The sequence below is a fragment of the Orbicella faveolata genome, unplaced genomic scaffold (assembly GCF_042242905.1).
Source record: "Orbicella faveolata isolate gen_17 unplaced genomic scaffold, um_ofav_v1 contig_35, whole genome shotgun sequence".
NCBI lineage: Eukaryota > Metazoa > Cnidaria > Anthozoa > Scleractinia > Merulinidae > Orbicella > Orbicella faveolata.
The window spans coordinates 5,804,038-5,827,512 of record NW_028301564.1 but is presented as its reverse complement, the minus strand read 5'-3'; the positions used below and the strand labels follow the sequence as shown (position 1 = coordinate 5,827,512).

At 41.0% G+C, this 23,475-nt stretch overlaps 1 protein-coding gene and 1 pseudogene across 2 annotated transcripts in view; one reads left to right on the top strand and one right to left on the bottom strand.

Annotated features, from left to right (window-relative positions):
- LOC110039810 (uncharacterized) overlaps positions 1-20,444 on the top strand; it is a 60,454-nt gene extending 40,010 nt beyond the window's left edge. The window contains exons 2-5 of one of the 2 annotated variants that reach the window (XM_089273707.1): positions 2,424-2,547; positions 9,843-10,696; positions 15,820-15,867; positions 16,186-20,444. In XM_089273707.1, coding sequence (XP_089129833.1) covers positions 15,824-15,867; positions 16,186-16,306 — 165 coding nt within the window. In that variant the 5' untranslated portion in view covers positions 2,424-2,547; positions 9,843-10,696; positions 15,820-15,823 and the 3' untranslated portion in view covers positions 16,307-20,444. Of the gene's footprint in view, positions 1-2,423; positions 2,548-9,842; positions 15,375-15,819; positions 15,868-16,185 lie in introns of those variants that run through there. The other variant, XR_016202047.1, reaches the window with a different exon arrangement.
- LOC149102761 (uncharacterized) lies at positions 18,852-22,131 on the bottom strand (annotated as a pseudogene).
- Positions 22,132-23,475: the final 1,344 nt, after the last annotated feature.

Below are 23,475 nucleotides of genomic sequence, written 5' to 3'. Positions count from 1 at the left end.
GTTGGGGGTTGATTATATCGATTTGGGTCTGTAAGGTTTTCCCCATGCATTTCGTCTTCTTCTTCACTGTTCCGGTCTTCATTCGGAGAAGATTGGAAAGAACTAGGGTGAGGAGAAGGAGAACGAGGAGGAGGAGGAGAAGAAGGTGATTTTACCGATGAATCTTTTGGTCCTTCAAAGTCATCTTTCGAGGGCTCCATTCTGAAACTAGAGTAAAAAGAAAAGCAAAGGCAAATGTTGAAGAGTAAAAAAAGGAAGGTATATAGGAATAGCCCGGAAAAAATCGAGGAAATGGAGGAAGAGAAAGCGTTTTAGGAAATCATTCTTTTCAAAAAGACAAGTTTTTCAATTATCCGTCTCGTTCACTCGCTCATTCACTCACTCCCCTGAACCCTCGTTTGTCTGCTTTAATTGGCTCATTAGGCCATTTAACGCCAAACGGTTGTGCTTTATTTCCTTTTGATGAACCAATCCACATACCCTCAGTTTTTGTATTATTGATCTTGAGGCCTGAGATATTCTTAAAAAGGTCTAATACTTGAAATAGCACTTTGGCCGAGCTAGTGTTGGCAAGCATTGCTGTTGTGTCATCAGCATATTGTAATAGTTTTGTCTGTTCCTTGCCAATAGAGATACCCTTTATAGCTGGATTTTGACGAATGGCAATTGCTAACGTTTCTATGGCTACAATGAAAAGATAAGGAGAAAGTGGATATTATTCAATATATCTTTGCGGCATATTGAATAATTGCATGTTGTAAGGTAAGATGCTATCGATCTGTGCTTCGATCCGTTGTTGAATTCTCGCAATTTTAGATCCCCAACATTTAAGAAACGTTGTGTTAGCTGCGATTTTTATCCTTCCAATCTATTGATAAGTAAGTACAGCAAGCTCTGGGGTGCAGTCACAAACAGTTATCTAAATACACTTGGTGTTAACATGACTGCTCTATTTAATCAATTACGTGACGAACTTGGCTCAACATGTCAAACTCTGACTCCGTTCAAAACGAAATTTCACGTATTTGCTGGCAAAGTGTTTTGCTTGAGTGTATTGGCTTTGTTCCCAAAACGAACTCTGAGCTCGTGCTTGTAGTTAAGTTGCTCTACAGCTGAATTCAAGGCGGCAAAATAAGCGAATTTTACATGCACAAGATCAAAGAAACTTTGTGTTAGTAGTGTGTTATCATTCCCTCCTAATCAATGATCGATAAGTAAATACAGCACCCTTCAGCATGCAGTTTATTCAACAGTTATCAAACTATATTTCATGTAAATTACATGACGATTGATGAAATCAGTTACGCGATTAACTTTACTTGATACGCGGTCGAACTTTGGCTCTGTGTGTTGCAAAATTTCGCATACTTACTAGCGAAAGAACATTGTTAATCGCGAATTTTTGTAGAGGTGTTGAAAATCTAACGAAATTTCCCCTATTGTTCCAGGGAATTATCGCTCAAAACGCATTGATTTTTCCCTCAAATTTTTGCGCGGTTTTTTGATGAAAATTCACAAAGACAAAGAACGAAATTCACGCATTTCACTTGCATTACTTTTGCACAGTACTGCAGCTGTTTTACCAGTGTTGGTCTGTTTGCTGGATGATGGGCTCTTGGTATGGCAAGGATTCATTGAACTTGTTGATGGAGTAGCTGTTTTGCCTTCATTGGTCTGTTTGCTGGATGATGGGCTCTTGATACTGCAAGAATTCATGGAACTTGTTGATGGGGTAGCTGTTTTGCATTGGTTTGTTTGTTTGCTGGATGATGTGTTCTTGGTAGGGCAAGGATTCGTGGAACTTGTTGATGGAGTAGCTGTCTGGCCTTCATTGGTTTGTTTACTTGATAATGGGCTCTTAGTACGGCAAGGATTTGTGGAACTTGTTGATGGAGTAGCTGTCTGGCCTTCGTTGGTCTGTTTACTTGATAATGGGCTCTTGGTACGACAAGGATTCGTGGAACTTGTTGATGGAGTAGCTGTCTGGCCTTTGTTGGTTTGTTTGCTGGATGATGGGCTCTTGGTGCGGCAAGGATTCGTGCAACTTGTTGATGGAGTAGCTGTCTGGCCTTTGTTGGTTTGTTTGCTGGATGATGGGCTCTTGGTATGGCAAGGATTCGTGGAACTTGTCTCTGTGTTGGCAGAAGCAGTAGAACGCGTATGCAATTGTTTTTTTTGTCACCAACCACTTTTTTGCGTTTCCATTTAGATTTGAACAATGGGCTATCTGTAGTTTCGGGTAGGGAAGAACTTGAACATGTGCGCTTTTTGTACGTAGCCGCAGCTGCAGCGTAACTTTTCAGTGGGGTAAAATGATTTTTATTCTTCAGGAGAACAAAGTGGTTGGCATGCCAAAGTTTGATGGGAAGAAGGTTTGTTCTTGTCCACATTACATATATCACATTGCTTTTTATTTCATCCAGATTTAAACCTGCAAAAACAGCATTCCTTGGATAATAAAAACCATGTGTAGCCAACTTCATTGACAATGCTGACGGCTCGTCTGGATATACCAAAGAAATAAGTTGACCGATTACAGATGAGAGGGTAAGTATGTTGTAAGGAGAAGAATAAATGTACAGTTTTGCTGTTTCTTGGGCCATGATCTCTATTGCTTTGGGGAAGTTTTTCAAGTTTCCACTGAATGTGTTTTGTGTGACTAAGAAAGATGGCTACAATGGATGGCAGTGTATATCTGGCACCCTTGGCAAAATGTTTCAGTTGTGGATGCTTGGCGTAAAATACTGAATGAGCGAATAGTTTCGCTGCAGTCAACATACGTAGAAGACTCGCAAGTGTTGTATCGCCCACCAATTAAATAGAAACTGAGTTATATAGACAGTTGCCGTCGCCAGGTGTTATAAGCTGTACCCATTCCTTAAATTCCGACGGTAGTAGTGCCATTGATATGGAATCAAAACCACTTGCTTTATTACACCATTGAAGCTACCTATCTTTGTCTGAAGCAGAGGCACAAAATTCAAGAGGATCTGCTGTGCTGTTTCTTTGTTCATTAGTGATTTGGACACATCTAAGATCTCAAGATCATTCAAATTTTTCCATTTCTGTTGATGGTCAAACAGACTTCTCAGTTTTCACAAATTTACAACTGTGTAGCCTGTAAGTTCCACATGAACAAGTTTTTCTTGACATGTTTTCCTTGACAATTTTTCATCAGTCATGTGTAAAGTTCCTTGACAAGGATACGTGTGAAAGTCAAGGAAAAAAATTGTCAAATATTTCTTTACACACGAGCAAAGAAAAATTGTCAAGAGAAAACTTCTCAAGGAAAACTTGCTCAAGTGGAACAAGCTTGTTAAAGGTAAATTTAACAACAAAAACAAAATAACATGCTTTTTTTTCAGATGATACTTTTCCCTGGTTTTACATTACATGCATAACGCCATTCTTAAGGACGTTCATGTGAAAATTTTCCAATTGATAGATTTTTTCGTAATTTTTGCAGCAGTCAGATAATGAGTTTCTTGTGTCAGAAATGCAAAAAAAAATGGGGTTCACCAACTTCGTTTCAGAGGTAAAGCATGTAGAAAACTACCTGATTTTGAAAATTCAGCATGGTCTACAGGGGTTTATAGTTAAAAATATCGAATGTGAGTCAAAGGAGGCAAATGATCTTACTGGATAGCACCACCGCCTGTGGTTTTTAAAGCAGGGACTATCTGGGTCAGATCTCCTTGGCATTGAATGCGTGATTTAGAGGCACCAAAGGCACGTGCTGAAAATGGGAATCTCACGCGAAAAAAATAAGCTTTGCTCTCGCTGCCCGTATATCACCAGCATTTGTCAACTAAAACGGCACAGCCTGTTTCTGTGTTTTAGTCTTTCAGTCACTTATGACACTTTTTTTGCCACTTGTTTTTTTTGTTTAAACACCCAATCCCGTTTGCCGTAAAAGAATCTACCTGGACATACTTTAAAAAGCCATATTAGCATTAAAACGGATGAACTCTGTGCTGCTGTAACTGAGGATTACCGTAAAAACTCGTGTATAAGCCACACTCGTATATAAGCCGCACCCCCAACTTTCGAGCTTGATTTTGAAAAAAAGAAAACTCTTTAAAAAGCGCTGAGCAAAAGGAAAGTGATTACTTGTACGTTGTAAGCTTGGTCAAATCTGATGCTGTGTATTTGCTGCGAGCTAAATAACTCTTGAAATACCTTTTACAAGCTATTCTTCAATGTAATTTCCGATATCCTCCTAAAGAGAGGCTCTTTTGACAAGATGTTGCCTTTATTGCTAAAGGCGATAGTGGAAAATGATGAAATTCAAACGGAAATCCGAGCAAAACAATCTCTGACCGATCGATGCAAAATGATTGCTTAGTAACCACGCAGTCATTTAAAGAGAGAGTCTGGACACAAGAGAAATACACACGCAAATAAATGGACTTGTAGATTATATTTTACAATACTAAATGATACATTTAGTATTGTAAAATATAATGCTCTGGGAGATGACATGATGACAATAAACTGACAGTATGAAAACACGTGTCGAATGTTTTGACTCTTGCGCGGATCAAACAGAGTAAAATCTGATTGGTTTAAATAGACAATAAACAGACAATCAGTTAACCATGCTCAAGTTGTGAATGACTTGATCCTTGTGTTTTCTTAGCACAAGTTTTTGTGACATTTCACGATCATAGAACAAATATACCTACAAAACAAATGATGTAGGATCCATGCTACATAGGTAACCGAATAAGCTGAGCATATTATCGAAAATTTGAATATAAAGTTCCTTGAGAATCAATTTTCATGCAAAAAAAACAGGTTTATTTACAGCCACAAGCATGTGGCTTGGTTAGGTCACTTAGCAACGCCTCACAGATGCACTCTACCTTGATTGGCTAGCTAAAAACCGATAAGAAGCCTGGGCCGAGTCACGTCGATCGATCGAATTGAACGATCGAACGAACGATAAACAACATGGAAAAGTTCCATTTTACATCAGCTGTGCGTTGATACCATGTTTATAAACATGTATGGAAGCCTTCAATTGGTGAAAAACTTGTTGCTCGACGTGAGTTTAACAATCCTATGGATAAACACACGGTGCAAGTTGTGAAGAACACCGAAACAGTCGGTCATTTGCCCCGTGAGTTCTCACAAATAGCGTGGTATTTTCTTGCACATGGCGGAGAGATCAGTATTGAAGTGATCGGTCGCAGAAGGCATTGCAAGCAACTTTGTGGAGGAATGGAGATTCCATGCCAGTTAGAGTTTAGCTGCGCAAAGGAAGTACAAATGAATCGCTTGAAAGAACTACTTGCGAAGAAGATGCAGGTTTAAAACCTGAAGAGACAAAGGCTCCTTTAGGAGCCACCACTTCTATCAAAAGCAATAATCAACAACAGCAACAGGTTTCAAAATGTTGAATGTTCATTTACTTACGTTTTTAAGTGCTATATCTGACCCCTAACTAGGCAATTAGCCCCCTCTGAAAGCAATGGTCTCGTATATAAGCCGCACCCACCATTTTGAGCCCAAAATTTCAGCAAAAAGGTGCGGCTTATACACGAGTTTTTACGGTATGTATTGAATGTTTGTTTAATTTTTCACACAAAATGTCATGCTGCTCTTGACAGATATCGCAATAACTTTATAAGGAAGTGAACATGTTTGATTTGTATTGATAAGTGCATCTTAAAACTATTAAGAGTACAACTTCAACAAGTAAATAATAAATATCTGACACTTTTTTGACTTCTTCAACGACATAGGCAAATATTGAACTTCCTCAAGATATGTGATTGTAAAGTTTTACAGTTATCAAATGAGAAGGAATGTCTTCAAATATGGTCGGAATAAGAAATTGAATTGTAAATTTGGAAAGAAAATCTTAAGCCTATATAACAGAAATTTCAGATTAGAAAAATAAAAGAATGAAAAAAATGTAACTAAGCCTTTATTTACAGTAAGTTTGCCACTTTTGCTAAGCAACACTAAGCGTTACTGAAAGCACACAATCTGCCTGAACCCTGGTCCCCACTCTCTGTAGCCAAATGGAGTGCAGCACTCGTCAAGCATCTGGACAACGCCTTCATCGAGGCGCTCCTTCACGACATCACGCACAGGGTAGAACTTGGCTACAGTAGACCGACAATATTTCAATCCTATCCCAATCACCTCTCTGCGCTGGACACCAGCAAACACATTATCAAAGAATTACACCAGGAACTCGACCTCAATCGCATGGCCAGTCCATTCCTTTCTTCTCCAACTCGCAACTTTGTCGGATCGCTGATGGGCGCGGTACCCAAAAAGTGTTCGAATCCTCTGAAATACCGGGTCATCCACGACCTCTTGTGGCCACGGGGCCATTCTGTTAATGATTTTATCCCAGTGGAACGTTTCCATTGCCAATATGACACTCTTGATCGGGCCATCTCACTCCTCAAGCAAGCTGGCCACGGAGCCATGATGGCTAAACTAGATTTATCGGATGCCTACCAGCATATCTTGGTCTGCCCAGAGGACTGGGAGCTCCTCAGCTCCACCTGGCCAATCTATGTCAATGGTGAACTGACAACCGGCTATTTTGTCAACCTATTACTTCCTTTCGGCCCTCGCAGTGTACCCGCTCAATTTCTCCGTTATGCTGATGCCCTCAATTTCATTATGCACAACCGAGGGGCGGATCCTGTCTGGAACTATATGGATGACTTTCTCACATGCGACTCCGCCACCTCACCATGCACTCGAAACCTAGACATTATGACACAAACTTGCGTTGACCTTGGCTTTACCCTTAACCCTTCTAAACTTGGGCACCCATCAACTTGCCTTACCCTACTGGGCATAGAAATTGACTCCATTTTTCAAGAGACCCGGATCAAGGCATCATGTCTAAATGATACCCTTGCTCTCCTGGCCGCATGGGAGAGTCGTTCTCATTGCACTAAATGCCAGCTTCAATCGCTTCTTGGCACCCTGAACTTTATTTGCAATGTGTGTCACCTGGGGTGCACTTTCATGCGTTGTCTCATCGATCTTCTCAGCAAGCCCCGCTCTCCATCACACCACATACATCTCACCCGTCAGAGCAAACAGGATATCCGTTGGTGGTCTACCTTCCTTCCTCAGTGGAATGGCAAGTCGCTCTTCTACAATGATTTCTGGTCCACCAACATATCTTGTCACCTGTTCACTGACGCCTGCGAACGTCTTTTGGTGCGTTTTTTAATGGTGCCTGGTTCTGTAGTACGTTTAATGCATGCCAGGTCCCTATTCGCCTTTCTATTGCCTTCAAAGAGCTGTACGCCATCACAGCTGCACTCTCTGCATGGGCCCCCTCTCTTTGTGGAAAACGCCTGATGTTTCACTGTGACAATGAAACAATCATTAAATCATCCAAAAGGGCTCCAGCAAATGCCCACACATAATGGCCCTCCTACGCTATGTGTTCTTCGTGTGTGCGAATAACTGTATTGAAATTTCGGCCGTGTACGTCCCAGGCTCCCAGAACTGTATTGCTGATGCTTTATCTCGCTTCCAGTTCGAAAGGTTTCATCACCTTGCACCACAGGCAGACCAACACCCTACACCCATCCCAGTTATCAACTGGAAACACTTCAAGTGAAAGCAGGGCAGAATTTCGCCCACGGCCTCGCCGACTCCACGCAACGAACTTACAGCGCCCCTCAACGCCAGTACCTCACCTTTTGTCCTGGCTGGACCTTTCTCCATTCCCAGCCTCCGAGCAGACGCTGATGCTTTTCGTCCCCAAGTTAGCGAGCAGAATTCAACCGCAATCTATACCCGTGTATCTCTCTGCCATACTTGCCCTTCATATTGCCCATGGCTGCCCCAACCCGCTCGATGACGCACTGCAACTTTGTCAGACTGTCCGAGGAATAAACAGATTACATGGGATCACAGCAAAGCAAAAGCTAGCCATCACCATCAAACTTCTCTGTGACATGAAGCAATTCATTTCCCTCAGCTCTCATGACGATTACGTAAAGTGGTCCGCCATGGTCACTGCGCATTTTTTCCTGCTCAGGTGTGGCGAGTTTACCGTCTTACACCCAAAAGATTTCTGTCCGGATCAGCACCTTACTCTTGCTGATGTTCAATCTCGTACCTCGCCTGACGGTACCGAGTTTATCGCCCTCAGGCTTAAAACTTCCAAGACGGATCAGTTTCGGAGATCACACACTCTCGTCTCCAGACACAGCAAAAGTGACATCTGCCCTGTCTGCTACCTTCAAATGCTAATATGCCATTATAACCCAAGCTCACACGACTACAATACCACCCCTCTGTTCGCACTACAAGATGGCTCCCCCCTAACCCGCCCATGTCTCTTATCATTCTCTTCACAAGCCTGCAAATAATTTTTGTCTATAAGCAGGTCATTTCTCAGGCCAAGGACAAGTTTTGACCTGACAAAAAGCCAGTCTGATCAGACAAATTTTTTTTGCCGCTAGAAACTTAAAATAAGAGACATTTGAGATGTTTCGGTATTTCAGACCCTTTGCCAAAATGTTGGTTGCAAATTCAAATGGCTTAAAAGTAAAGTCAACTGAGTGTAAAATCGATACTAGCACCAGAAAGGGGACCTTTACAGTAAGTCAGGTATTATTTTACTGCTTGAAAATTGACAAATTTACAAACATTTGTACCCCTAATTTGCCTTCACTCACTTGATCAAGTTTCCCATGTGGACAGCTTGTCAGTGCAAAAACTGACCAAAACTCACTCACAATAATATTCAGAGACTTGAAAATTGGCTGAAATGAATTCTTCGACTTTTTCTGAAAGCAAGCTTCCCTTGACAATTTTTGGGGTCAATTGAATAAATAAATTTGCGTAGTTAAATGAAATTCAAATTGGAAGTGGTCGTGACTACAAAGTGTGACTAATTTGTACATTCACGCTTGGCACGGAAACTAATTCAAAATATATTGAACCACAGATGTAAGAAAAAACTTTGTAGAGCTATAAAACTGGTTTTTGATCATATGGACTGGTAATACATTTGGTTTCGTTTTAGAGGTTTTAAAGTTTTTGAAAGCGATTGCATTACGATAAACAAAACATGAGAATTTGGGCCGTGTATCGAATTTGCATAATATTTAATATTTTAGGCCCAGTTCAGACACTGAACTTTCCATGAGCTGGACCAAATACGTTGAATTAAGTACATTTAAAGGTTGGCATTTGAATCAATTAAGAACGGCTATTTGAATTTGGAACAGCCCAGCCGTTCTTCCCGCCTAGCTCAGCCGGCGAATTAAGTTCGACGTCTGAATCAACAGGTGTACTTTTGATAATTTGGGTCGGTCCAAATTCAAAATAAGTTTGGCTCATGAAAAGTTCAGCGTCTGAACTGGGCCTCAGTCGAGTCAAATTACGACTAAAAACCGCAACACTTGCAGATAACAGACAACGAGTAACAACATTTGAGACCTCAGATTCAAGTAGTTTTTCAGACGAACATAATTCGGACTAAGTGGGGCTTCAAAATCTTTCAAGACACCACCGCAAAATGCATAAATTAACACGTAGCCTGAATAGTGGTGCTGATGTGGCATGTTTACAATTCGACATGGCATTTGAGACAACGCATTTGACATGATAAAATTATTTCTCAGAAATGGAATAAAAACGAAACTGATAACAAAGCCTTTTTGCATAGTATTGTGTGGCAGTATAATAAAATAACTTGTTCCATATTCGGCCACAAATTTCCAATTAAATTATTTTTCATTTAGCAGAAATGCCCGGTGAGAGTGTCCGACCAGACTAAGCTTTTAGCTGTCAAAACCTCAAATTTACCAGACAATTGACCGATGACCGACTGTTATTTGCAGGCTTGTCTTCATGTCTTCGCCTGCTGGGAATCGACCCCACCCTCTTCAGTGGACACAGCTTCCAAATTGGGGGTGCCACTTCCGCTGCCAATGCTGGCCTTCCAGACCATCTCATCAAAACCATCGGGCGCTGGTCCTCGGACTGTTATCAATGCTACATTCGTACTCCACTGAACTCTGTCATTTCGATTTGAGAAACTCTGGCTAAACTGCCAAATGTTCCCTATGTGTATACAAGTCCTACTTACTTGCCTTAATTAACTTTATTATTAGTTTGGGCCAAACTTCTCTTTGGGCAGTGTACAGATTGTCCTATTAAACTGTCTTTCGTAGCCCAACTCCCGTGTTTTTGTTTGCATTTGCATCTATAATATGAAGACTATGACATTAAGTACAAATTAATATTAGTTAATTAGGTTTAATGGATTGTATTCTTAGATCGTATTTCGGCCGCACCTATCTTTACGCGTATCATATTCTCCTCGAGGTTGCGTGATCGGCGACTCGTACAATTGTATTTTACCCATCCCGACCAGTCCCGGGCAGTATATAGGTTGTCCTATTAAACTGTCTTTCCTAGCCCAACTCGCGTGTTTTTGTCTGTGTTTGCATGTATAATATGAAAACTGTCACATTAAATAAATCAAGTTGGTGTCTCATTCATGAACGCTTGATTTACAACTTTCTTATGTCTTATGTTTTGTTGCAGGTTGAGTTTTTAAAGTTAGCTCGCTTAGTACATATTTTTATTTTCTTCTGTTATCAAAGTAAAAAGATCGAAATGAAAAACAGTGGTGGTCGAATGAGAACAAGAACAGCTGTATTTGGGTCACGTGAATTCATGTAAACCTACGGTAAGCAATGTGCCATTTTGTTTACAGTGTTAGAATTATATTGTAACAAATGTACCTTTCTGTTTATCAGTCCCCTGCATTCTATTTTGTGTTAAATCATACTGAGGTCATGGACAGTATATTTCTAGCTTGAAATTCACGTCAATCATCATCCAAGGGCCATCCGAGGACTGACATTTTAGGCTAGGAGCAAACTTCCCCGACCCCATCCAGGAAAAGCTTCTCACTCACATTGCATGAGAATTGCATGTAACAATTTGTGGTGTTGTGGCTCGAATGTGTTTCTTATGATGGTAGATTGTGGACAAAATGTTCGACTTGTCGTTTCATGACGTTTCACCGTTTCCGCACACTGATTCTTCTAGTTGACTCATTGTTTTCTGAGTTCAACTCAGCCAATTGCCAGCTTGATTCGCCATTTTCAGAAGTTGACTCATCGCTTTGTGAGTTCGTCTTGTCATCTTGTAAGTTCGATTCGTTGGCTGGCCTCTTCCACTCATTGATTTACAAGTTCGACTTATCACTGACCACATCGGTTCATTGTCATTTTGACGTTTTGTCGTTTTGTCATGGTGTTTCATCATTTCGTTATGGCGTTTCATCGTCCACTCAGAGAGGCTATAATTCAATGTACATTACATGAAGTGTTACTTGATTCCATGCTCTTATATGTAAAAAATATACGAAGTATTTATCCATAATTTGCTCTCTGCCAACTGAAAATGATTGTTTGAAGAGCTTATCATAAGCCACAGCATAGTTTTTGTCTTAAATCGCGTGAATGATGGTTTTCATGAAAGCGAAAATGTGATTGGATATCTAGTAACACATCTTGTTCTTGGTGGTCATGAAAAATAATTACAAAGCTAGATTGTACTGCAGAATAGTACACTGCAGGCGGTCTCTTTCTTTTCCTGACGTTTCTTAAAGTGATCAAGCGAGCCGGGAGGATTTCATGAATAAAAACTGACTGCTTGTAGTCTAGCAGAACAAATATTGCTCGACTTTCTGTGTCAATCAATCAGTCAATCAATCAATCAAGTTTAATTTTTTTTAATATGAATGCATGGAAGCAGGCTAAAGAAACCTTTACAGGCTTTGATAAATATGTCCTCTCCTTTAAATGACCTTAATTACAAATATCAAATAAGGGCACGTTTACAAGGAGAGAGGGTTACCCTAGCACGCAGATTACCCTAGCACTCTCACATTTCCCCTTTTTTTCTTTGTCATGTGTACAAGGCAGCCAGGGTTACCCGGCAGGCGGGTTACCCTGGCAGGCAGGTTAACTCTTCCCCTTGTAACCACTCCAGAGATCAGCATGGTCAGAAAATCACTAACCCAGTAGTGACGATAACTTGGTATTATCTTTGTCTTCAGCTATTGGGTATGACTTTTCTGAACGGTTTTGGATTAAAACCATTTACTATATGATCGGTTAGCGATACTTCAGCTACCTTATGGCTGTGTGATATAGTGATACTTATTGCTTGAAACTAGTCATGTCAACAGAATATGGTGGGAACTCACCGAGGGATACCTCGGGATATCATCTTTATTATTATTTATTCCTGATCCATTTATCATTGATTGGTTATTGACCAGTCCATCCCATCTCCTAGAAAGGGGCATATACTTTGACTATGTAGTGCTTGATAAAGGAAGCCTACATCTTCTGATGAAACTTGTTGGTCACCACTGTTGAGGGGTTGTGTGGACATGCATGAGTTGAAACAGGAGCTTTGGATTAGGAACTTGACCTGATTGGGCATGAGGCAATAGAGAGTTGTTCTGGACATGTGAATTATCTGCTCTCCCAGGAGTCTGGAAAACTGGGTAGATTTCGGTGGCCAATCTTGACTGATGATACATTCTGTAGCAGCACGACCATGAGGTTACATCAAGAGAAGAATGATGAGGAACTTGAGAAAGGAAAATGTTGACTGCTCACACTGTTGTGTAAATCGGTCAGAAAAACAGAAATATTTGGGGCAAATTGGTGCTGGTTCTCCATTATTGAGAGAAGGAGCGACCTGGTCGTACTGGTCTGGAACTTTCAGGAAATTAGCCATAGGTGGTGAACGGATTGCTGTAAGTGGCAACTCAACAGGATGAGAGTTACTCAGGTTCAGGGTTTCGTCTGCAAAGTTTATGATAGCGCCATTTGTGGACAGAAAATCTCCACCAAGCGCAGCGTTGGTAGTCATGTTTTGTACAACATGGAACTGACAGGGAATCTTCCTGCCACCGAATGATAAGGTGGTGTCGATCTTCCCAATTGGTGGCAGTTTCTCACAGCTGACTGTATCCACTCTGGGATAAGTGCTTGGAGCCATGATGGGGGTGGTCTCTTGGAAGAATGCTTCTTTTACGAATTCAGCATGAATTACAGAAATAAAAGCTCCTAAATCAACTACAGGGTAATCAAGTATTTCTGCTGTTATGAAGGGGTTGCAATGCTCCTGTTTAAGAGGAAGACTTTTGCTTCTTGCAGGGTAGGTATTCCTTTCTGTGTTCATTAGTTTCTGTAATGGGTGTAGGGTTGCTGTTGGCTTGAGCAGACATTTTACTTGGCTGGTGCTACACCCTTGCTTCTCCTTAACTGCTGGATTTCCAGTTCTAAACTGTCACTTTCTAGTGATGTAGTTTTATCTGCAAGAGTTCCTTCAGTTACGGTAGACATGACAGTTTCATTTGTTGTTTCACTAGGCCTGTTTTGGGAACAAATCTCTATTCGGACATCAATTTTGTGTTTGTCAATTGGTCTGAGGGGTCTTGTAGACGTGTCTTCAGTGTAAGGTCTTGTAAAGGCACCAAGATCCATCTTGACTTTAAGCTGTGGCACGCAGTTTTATTTCATTGTGGTTGGGCTGCTGACTTTGGCGGATTCAATAGTGTTAATTGTTGGCACATGTATGCTCATGAGTGTGGGTGATATTGGTTGGCTTCGTCTAACATAGTAAAGCGGCTCTGTTCCCTCTCTTTGGTTGTGCTGGTTATGGGATGGCTGATTACATGAGGTGTTGCCTTGCTGAATGACAGCAATCGCAATTTCTGGTGGTGGAGTCGCTGAAACAGGTGGTGGCAGTCTAATAGAGGCCTGGTGGTCAAACTGGGCTACTATGGGATCAGGGAGTTCCTGAATCAATAACAGCAATGAGTGGATGTTGTGATGGATATTGTGAATTACTCCGCTTACCAGGTTGTCCTTGATTTGGATACCTCGGCTGGTTTCTTGAGAAGCAGTTTTCCCTCAAGTAACTGGTTCATCCACAAATGCCGCAGATAGGTCTGCCATCTCATGTACATACCCTTGGTTGATCTTGGCGTGTGTTCTTTGATGTGTATGTACGCATAAATCCATCCATTCATGATTGCATTCTTTGAATCTCCTCTAACGTGTGAGACAAGTTAGAGTTGGTATCTGGTGATGATCTATGTCTGTCGTAGCTCTCAATACTTCTTCCTCACTGAGCATGATCTCTCAAGCAGCCTTTAATTGGCAGTTTTCTTCTCGCAAGCGGTTGATTTTTATCACCGTTTGTGCTGTCACAAGTTTAGTTATCTCGTGGTGTGGGCTGATAGGCTGCGATGGCTGTGTTGTGGAGTTGCTTACTCGTAATGAGGGACATGACTTGTTTCATTTCTTTCTCAAGGTGAGCGAGTTTTTCTTGTTCAGGGTGTTTCTTCTTTTGTCCACAAGAAATAAATGATTGACAAGGAGGAGATTTACACAAACTGCCATGGTTTCCTCCACTCCTCCGGCCAGGAATGTGGCAATTCCTGCAAATCATGCTTGTGTAGCTGCCAATGTGTGGCAGCTCAACTACATCAATTTCAAGTTCTCGAATGTGAGTTTCGACAGCCAATTTGCTCTCGCTCAGACTTTGAAGCTTTGATTTACTGTACAAAGACCAGTCGGTCTACATAACAGTGGTTTGATATTTAACCAAGGAAGCTGCTTACTTGGATGGCCTGTTGTTAACAGTCATTTAAGAGGTACTCCTGCAGAAACAAATAAGCTCCTCTGGCTTCCAGTGGATACTCAAACTCAAACAGGTAGTAGGCCCCAATTAAAGCAGCAACTCCATTATTGATGCTCGATGCTTCAAGTATTGTATTAAAACTACTAACTAGATATGTTTGCCAACTTTTGCCTCCACCTCTTTTGTAGATTACAAGGTATGCTGATGTGGATGGAGGTTTTTTTAGGTGGCCAAACACAGTTTTCAAGTGCCTATGCCTAATTCACCATCACTTTTAAACTATTTGTGCTTTGGCGCCCATTTTTTGCAATGAGTCAAGGTTAACCACAGAAGGGTTAATTCTCACATTTTGGCTAAGGTCAACATAAATCAGCTCTTCAAGAGCAGATTCCATCGTCGTTGTTTTGCTCTTGTTTACAATATCGCAAGCATTAGCGCCAAGAGGAGAGACGAAAAGAATTTTTCTGAGTGCTTTGACGTACCCTAGAGCATCATGACCTGGAAAATCTGCCTTAAAAATGACTTTGTAGACAGCTGCTTGATTGGTCTTCTCAAAAGAACTGTCCTCTGTTTTCAACGCTTGACATTTTTCTTTGATGAGCTTCCGAATAAAAGTAACTGTCTGGGAAATGAACGTTTAGTGCTTTCATTTTAGGAATAAGTTGTGGTGAATAGCAATGTTCTAAGTAAAACTGGAGTGTCAAAAGAGGAAGAATTGTGGCTGATAAGGATGATGTTAGCACAATCATTCTGAATTTTAGATGTTGCTATAAAATCAACAAAGGACTCGAGACATTCTGCTTGAGAGACAGTCTCCCCAGGGTATCCAACTGATGGAAACCAACGATTGGAAATTCAGTCAATCAATTGATGTCAATTGATAAAATTAGTTCATTGGTATTGATTGGTATCAGCCAATCTATGACCAATCAATAACCACACAAAAACTGTTCATCGATTGGCTCAGCAACCTCGAACAGATGTCATGCACACTACCTGTTTAATCATTCGCCATTTTTAGGAAGCCCTGGGGACAAAATTGGTAAAACAAATTCTGACCAAGTCCTCTCAATGCAAAGAATATACCCTGTTGTATGTGTACTCAAATTACCCACTTGCCTATCATTGCCTTTCCAGGTCAATGTCCATGCAAGATGTCCAGGTAGAGGCTTTACTGAATGTAAGGTGCATCGTCAAAGGCTATTATCTTTGCTGTTTTGAGATGACCATCAGTAAAGTGTTCACTGCAAACAAGAAGAGGGGAGAACGCAAAAATGCATTTAAAGCTGTGAACCATCATGGACAGCTTGGCCACCTACAGTCTGAGCTTGTGGATCCTCTTTGGCCACTACATGCAAATATTTCTGTGTTACTGAATTATTTTATTTTATTAAAACTGTAACAAACAATCCAGGCAAACAAATATGAAATAATTAAAAACGCATACATTTTTATTTCAGTGTTCTGTTCTCATTATATTATTGTATTTGCTCCTTTTTCCAGAACTGTGACAGGACCTCCAGTTGATGATCCAACAGGAAGATGGCTAGGTGGAGGTGGTATAAACATCCCTGTCAATGTTCAGCTTCAGCTTCCAGAACGGTCAGCTCAGGAGGTAAAATGAAAACTTGAGATGTGTGGCTGTCAAGTAAAGTTGAGTCCAGCTGAGTGAAGTCCCAATGAAGTCCAGCAGATGTTCCAACTGTACTTCATCCAACTGGGAATTTAACAAATAGAACATTTTAAAATCTAAATGAAATAATTGGCCGAGAATTTATGACAATTATAATGTAAGCGGCACAGGCAGCGCTGTGTGTGATTTGAAAGACATCACATACAATCAGTTGAGAGCTTTAATCAGTCATTAAAACCAGTTCTGAAACTTACAACATGTCTCTTTGTACAGTCACTTTGCAGTTGCGCTTGAACCTGAGTTGGTGAGCAGTGACGAATCGTCATCCAATACGATGGTGTGGAAGGCTTCCGATACGTCCACTGTAGTAAATACTTTCGCCTTTGTCAATAGTGGTAGCTTCTCTTCGATTGTTGGGATGGTGTAGATCGGTCTTTTGATCACCTTGTTGATCATCTGACTTGGGTCTATGCATATCCTCAGCTTTCCATTAGGTTTCTCTTTGACCAGAATATTGGAGAGCCATTCTGTAGGTTCCATTACTGGCTTGATGATTCCGTCGTCACAGAGCCTCTTTAGTTCGTCATTGACTCTGTCAAGTTTGGCCACTGGAACATGACGCCTTGGGGCGTGGACAGGGGTGACATCAGGGTCCATTTTGATATGCAAGGGGCTGCCTAGTGGTTTTCCGTGGCCTGGTCTGAACACGCTGGCGTACTGTTCTAGAACATCTTCCTTTGTAATCGTTCCAGGTTAGAGAGGTGAACAGGGCATTGCTGTCTTGCTATTGGTGCCCTCTCTGTCAACTGCATGAGTTTCATCTGCATACATCGTTAAATAGTGCAGAGCCTGTGCATCTTGACCACTGAGAAGTGGTGGTTTTCCTTGTGGGACTTCTACTACTAGGAACTCTAAGAGGTGTAGTTTCTCTTTCCTTTCGCAACACAGAGTTACCTGACCCTTTGGCCGCAAAGTCTGATCTCCGTACGTGCTGATTGTGGTCTTTGTCTTTGAAATCTTAGCGCTGGGAAAACAGCTTTCGCAACAAACTTTCAGGCATAGTATTGCACGTGGATGCGGTATCAATCTGAGCTCGCACAACTTTCGTTTTGTCACCGTGTATCAAGTGAAGATGGGTGAAGAATTTTCTTCCAGGCCTCTTGTCAGACCACGCTATCTTCTCGCCATCAATCGCAAAAGCCTCCTTGCTCGGTTCACTTTCGACGAAATTCGACTGTTGATGTGGTTTCTGATGACTTGGTCTGCTTTTGCAAGCGCAAGACAAATGGCCGATGATTCCGCATTTATTACGTCTCTTGCCGTACGCAGGGCAGTGCTGTTGGCAAGGTTGTTGATGGCTGCCATTGCACCAATAACAAGGTGTCAATTGCCAGTGCACAACTTCTTTTCCAGTTTTCGGCTTGCTTGTGAAGTTCACCTGTTCTTGATTGCCTCTAGCGGTCTTCATCAATTGGTTGGCATAGGTAGAGGCTTCAAAGCATTTCGCAGTTTCGACCACTTCTTTCAAGGTAACCTTTGTTTGCGAGACGTCCTGATGCCCTTGGCCTTTGCCAATCAGTTTGATGCAAAGCGTTTCGGATGCTAAACCAGCAATGGACTGATCTTTCATGAGCTCGTCAGCAAAATTCTCGTACTCGCATTGTGCACCCGGGTTGCGGACTCTTGTTTCCCACGAAGTGATAGACTCGCTTTCATCTTGAATGAGGCCGAGAAATTTCGGTCGTTCGCCAGAAACCCCGATACTAGCGCCATAAAGTTCTTTCAACGCAGCCACAACTAGGTGAGGTTTCTTCTGATTCTCTTCAGTCAGCCCCAAACTTTATTTGTATATCGATCTCGCTGCCGGAGACAGAGATGCTCAAAGGCAGGCCATCGCATTGTCCGGTTTAGTCCATTTCTGTTCGTCACTTTCCGTTACTGGGTCATACCAGTTCTGCATAACACAATAATCCACTAAATCTTCGATGTACACTTCCATGTCATGTTTATCATCGCCCGTCGTTTTCAGAGATGGGAATGGAGAGGTAGGCGAAGCCATGATGCTTTAAAACACTTTAAAATGGCTTAACCAGCTGCCACCATGTTACACGTTGCTGTGTAAATGATCGAATGATTTATTCAAGTAAGTACATTATACATACTCATTATGCATACATAGTGCGTGCTGATGTGATAGAATGTGCTGATGCATCTGATTACACGTGCATATTACTTCATGTACAACACCATGATGGTAATCAAAATTTTAATTACAACATCGGTTTAATGTTGTGATTGAAGGCACATTTGTTAATTACTCCAAGTAGAGAGATTGAAAAAATAGATAGGACGAAGTTTTCTTTAGAGCTATTCTTTCTTACATAATAACAAGGCATTGACAAGGTATGTACAAATGCAATTCTTTTCCCTAGCTGGAGAGAAGGGGTTTCTGAGAAGGTCAGGTTTGGGACTGGGGAAGAGGGTTTCGTAACTCTTGCTTCAAAGAAGGGTTTAAAAAAGTTAAGTAGGTGATTGTTCAGTGTGTCTGGTCAATTTCTGATGTGATAATTGCAGCAAACATTTTCTCAACAGATTCTAAATTGATGATGGATTTCTTTACTTCGAAATCAAAAGGAATTTGTGGTGTTAAGAGCAGTGCAGCTTCCAGCAGTGTTTCAAGTGTTTCTTCCAGCTCTTCACAGTCCTCGCTATTATCATCTCTAATGGCAGAAGAAAATATCGACAAGGTGAGTAAACTAGGGATAGGCATATAATACAATACTGAAAACATAGATTCACTTTACATAAAGACAAAAAGTTATTGTATTTGAAGAAAAAAGGTTAGTGTACAACATATGAGTGCTTGAAGTATGGTAACAAAATGAAGGGCTGTCACTTCTATTGAAAGTTAATTATCTGATTGTTCGTATTAGATTTTATCTGAAACAAAAGATCAAACAGAAAGAGAATTTGGCTCCAGGCTGGGGAGATCTATTGTGGCATCTAGTACCACATCTGTTTCGTCTGCAAAGTGAGCTAAATTAGAAGAACCACAACCATCTAATATTCCCGTAGAGAAGATAGTAATTGAAAATAACCTTAAGTTTGGAGAATGAGAAATACAAATGATGAAGTCTGTGAAAGAACTATTGTTTGCATCTTCCGTCTCGACAACCAATTTGATATCTGATGTGGTAGGCGATCTGAGGATGAGTATGTCTGAGTTAGAAGAAAAATCCATGCGTTTCTGCAAGAACCTTTTGGATATGACAAACAACCCCAAGCATGGCAATAGGCATGGCAACAATCCAATCCTTGCTTCAGCACACGGTTGAGGAGTACGCCCTTCATGAAGTTTATCCTGGCAAAATCTGTGAACTTGAGGATCAGTTAAGAAATAAGGATATGGTTATAGAGGAATTGTGGGAGGCGCAGTGGCCTCATGGTTAGTGCGCTCATCTCCAGATCAAGCAATCCGGGTTCAAGCCCTGGCCAGGGAGATTGTGTCGTGTTCTTGGGCAAGACACTTTACTCTCACAGTGCCTCTCTCCACCCAGGTGTATTTAAATGGGTAACAGCGAACTTAATGCTGGTGGTAACCCTGCAATGGACTGACATCCCATCCAGGGGGGAGTAGAAATACTCCTAGTCACAAGCGTGTCCAGTTTGTAACCAAACTCTTGTTTCTTGTCTGGCAGGACTAAGGCAAAGTACTTGAGCTCTGTTTCTCTCCATTGTCGATTTCGCAGTTTTGCACCTGCCTTATTGCTTGCATCTGCCATCTTGTTTTCTTTGCATATAACCGCTGGCTCTCATAACGCGGTCTTTTCTTACGTTCTTCGTCTGATGCTCATCTTTATACATGTCCAGACGAACTATCTTTCATAGTGCATCGTTCAAGATGCATAACCAAGGATAGTTCATCTAGATGCAAAATTCGTCTTGTGCTGGTCTTTTTAGTGGAGACGCATAACCAGACAAATTAAAAGTGTTTGCCCAAGCTCATCCAGATGGATAATGTGTCTCTAGTATAAAAACAGCCGTTCAGAAGAAATCAATGTGTAGGATGACAACAGTAGTGGTAAAGATGGTGATACGGCAGCTAAAGCGCAATTTGTTCCTGTGAAAAGGGGAAAGAAAAGGTTGAAAACAGATCCAGTGGAGGCAATCGCAACTATGAAGCATGTGATAGAGAAAGACCCTACAAAAGAGTTACTTGAATATTTTGAAGAGGAAGATGAAATAGCCTGACAACATGAGATGCGCCTAATGCAAATGATGATGGTGCTACCCCAACTTTATTCCAGTGGTTATTCAGCTCAGGGGGCTCCAGTTCCAGGTTATGATCAAAATATCAGTTTTTCATCTCAGCAAGGAGCTTTCACAAGAAGCAGAAGCCCCTATGCTGAGAGCTCAACTCCAACAAGCAGCCATGTTTACTTTACAGAAAATAATGAAAGTTATTTCAGTCTTTAAAGAGTAGAAAATCTGTTTAGGTCTCTCTTTTGTAGAAGTTGGATAATTTAACTTTAAATATTTTGTGCTATTATAGAACATTAGTTTTAAATTAATGAATCATTGTTTACTTTAGAATGTTTTTTTTCACTTTTCCACTTTTTATTATAACCTTGTGAGGTTCAAAAACATATTTGAACTTCTTCAACAAAATCTGGAAACTACAGGAAAAGTGAAATTTTGTAAGCACAAAACAAAAACAAAACATACACCTAGGCGAAAGTGTACTTACCACAACCTCTGTAGCCAGGTTGCCTGTACACTTTCGCCAAGATCACCCTCTCCCCTCCCTTTATAACATTCAAATACAGACTGACCTAGGCTCGCTTTCAAAGTAAACAAAGAGCACCAGATTCTCAAAACGATATAATACCAATGCCTTGAATTGTTCTTTTGGTAGCATAAAGGACTTCAACTTCTCTGTACTGTCTTCTTTGTAAAAAATCTGAGCTGGGACGCTCCATGGAATGAAAGCAAACTTCACGTTTCTTCTGGCTTTAACTGCAGGAAGGTAGTTCCTCCTCAGCTTTGCTTGCTCCTTACATACGGTCTTTGACAAGTCATCTGAAATGAACAGCTGCAAATTCTTGTATTTCTTATCTTTAAGCTTTCTCGCTGCAGACTTAACAATAAACACTTTATCAGTGTATCTTAGAAGATATACATGAATAGGTCTCGGTTTGGGAGGGTTGCTGGCATTCTGTTTTGTGTGTTCTATGCACTGTCATGACTTCAACTTGTCTTTCAAGAGTCATTAGACCTTGAAATATGGCAACACTGATAAATTTTCCATTGAGGTATGAGCTCTCTCACTGCCTTAATCCCCACCCCAATTAAGCAATAGAACACTTTTTCCGTGTTTACACAGCCTCATCTAAACATGAGGAGTGTTAGGAGAATTTGAGACAGTTTTACAAACCCGAGACAAAGTCTTGGGTTTGCATAACTTTTGAGAATTCTCCCAACCCTTGAGTGTTTAGATCAGGCTACGTAATAAATACAAAATAATTCTAAAAAATGCACGCGAAGCTAAAACGTCACAACCGTGTTTAGATACTCTCATCTAACCACACCTATCAACCAAATATAAATAAAAACTTTATAAATTTATAAATCACAATGTTGTTACGTTTCAAACAATTCTCCAGGTCTTCAACCAACCATTTTAAAATGGCAGTATCCGTATGGTCCGCTCTCTCCTTAATTTTTAGCTGTGAATCTTCTAGACTTTGTTTTAGACCGATGACTTCTTCAACAATTGTACCTTGAAATTCTTCCAGCTTATTCAACTTCATCAACATATCGTTCTATGCCATGAGAAGGGTGTCCGTCTTGGTTAACAGGTCATCAAGTTTCTGAGAGTCTGAACTGGCTGACATTCCTTGCTTTTTTTACGTTGCTGTGGTTGCAATATTCATAAAACCACATTGTTTGCTAGCAAATTTTAAATTGGAGTTAACTATGGCTTGTAAATTAACAATGTAATGCTGCTTTCTGTTGAAGTAGTCCTTGTGGTTATCTGGGGTGCGTTTATTTTGATGTGACAGCCATCTGTAGGGCTAACTATTTGGGGAATCCTGTATTCCTCCTCAAACTCATCCATCAGTTCTTGTAACTCTTGTCTCGTTAATGGAAACTTAATAAACTGGTCTTTGAGTCAGAGAAGAGAAAGTTCGAATTCGGTGCAGATAGTTTTAGCGATAGACATCCCAATTCCAAATTGCAGTCCACAGCTTTTGAAGTTGTCCCTTGTTGCAAGCCTCCACAGCACAACGGCAACTCTTGCTGCAGCGCTTACAGGTGAACGCATTCTTGTGTGCTGCTTCTGTAGGTCTCCGTGTACCAGATCACACAAAGCATTGAAGGTCGGACTAGGCACCTGGAAATGCATTTTCCAAAGCGGATCCATGTCTCGGTTAGCTAAAAGCACCCTAAACCAATGTTGCGGATGAGGCCAAGCCCAAGCCATACAGCAATTTCTATGTCAAAAACCGCATTGATCACGAACCAATCTAGAGAAAACAAGATTAGATGCCCCTTCTTTCGTTGTGTAGCTGCCAGGTACTCATCAACAAGGAAACACTTATGTGTTTCTTGTAATGGTAAAACTCTGAGTTAAAAGTAACGACAAAATAAATATGAAACTACAGAACACTCTTTTCCATTGCAGAAACCCCATGACTACACTTGCGAGCAATCGCATTTGTGATATGCATGACTGATTTTACCGCGAAAGATGATTGACAGCCTGTGATTCAAGTAACACACTTTGTCATAAGATGTGAAGCCAAGTTTAAATGTAAAGTGCAACTTGAGATTTTCAAGTGCACTTGAGTCAAGGGGATGTTACTAAAATGCGGAATGGGGAAAGGGAATGGGGAATGGGAAATCAAACATTGATGAGATTGTTGTTAATGCGGCTATTATCACATTTTTGGGAAACGTTTTGCACCAAAATAAAGGGGATTTGCCGATGATAAGCAGCAAACGGGAGACGTGACCTTCCTTTCTCGTTATTTCAGTTCCTGAGCAATTAACTAGAAGATATTGAAAATCTCGTTTTCAGCAATCGTGCTTCTTTAGGTCAGCACCAACAATTGGGAACAAGATTGAAATATTGTGAGTTTAAGCACCAGCAGAGGTAA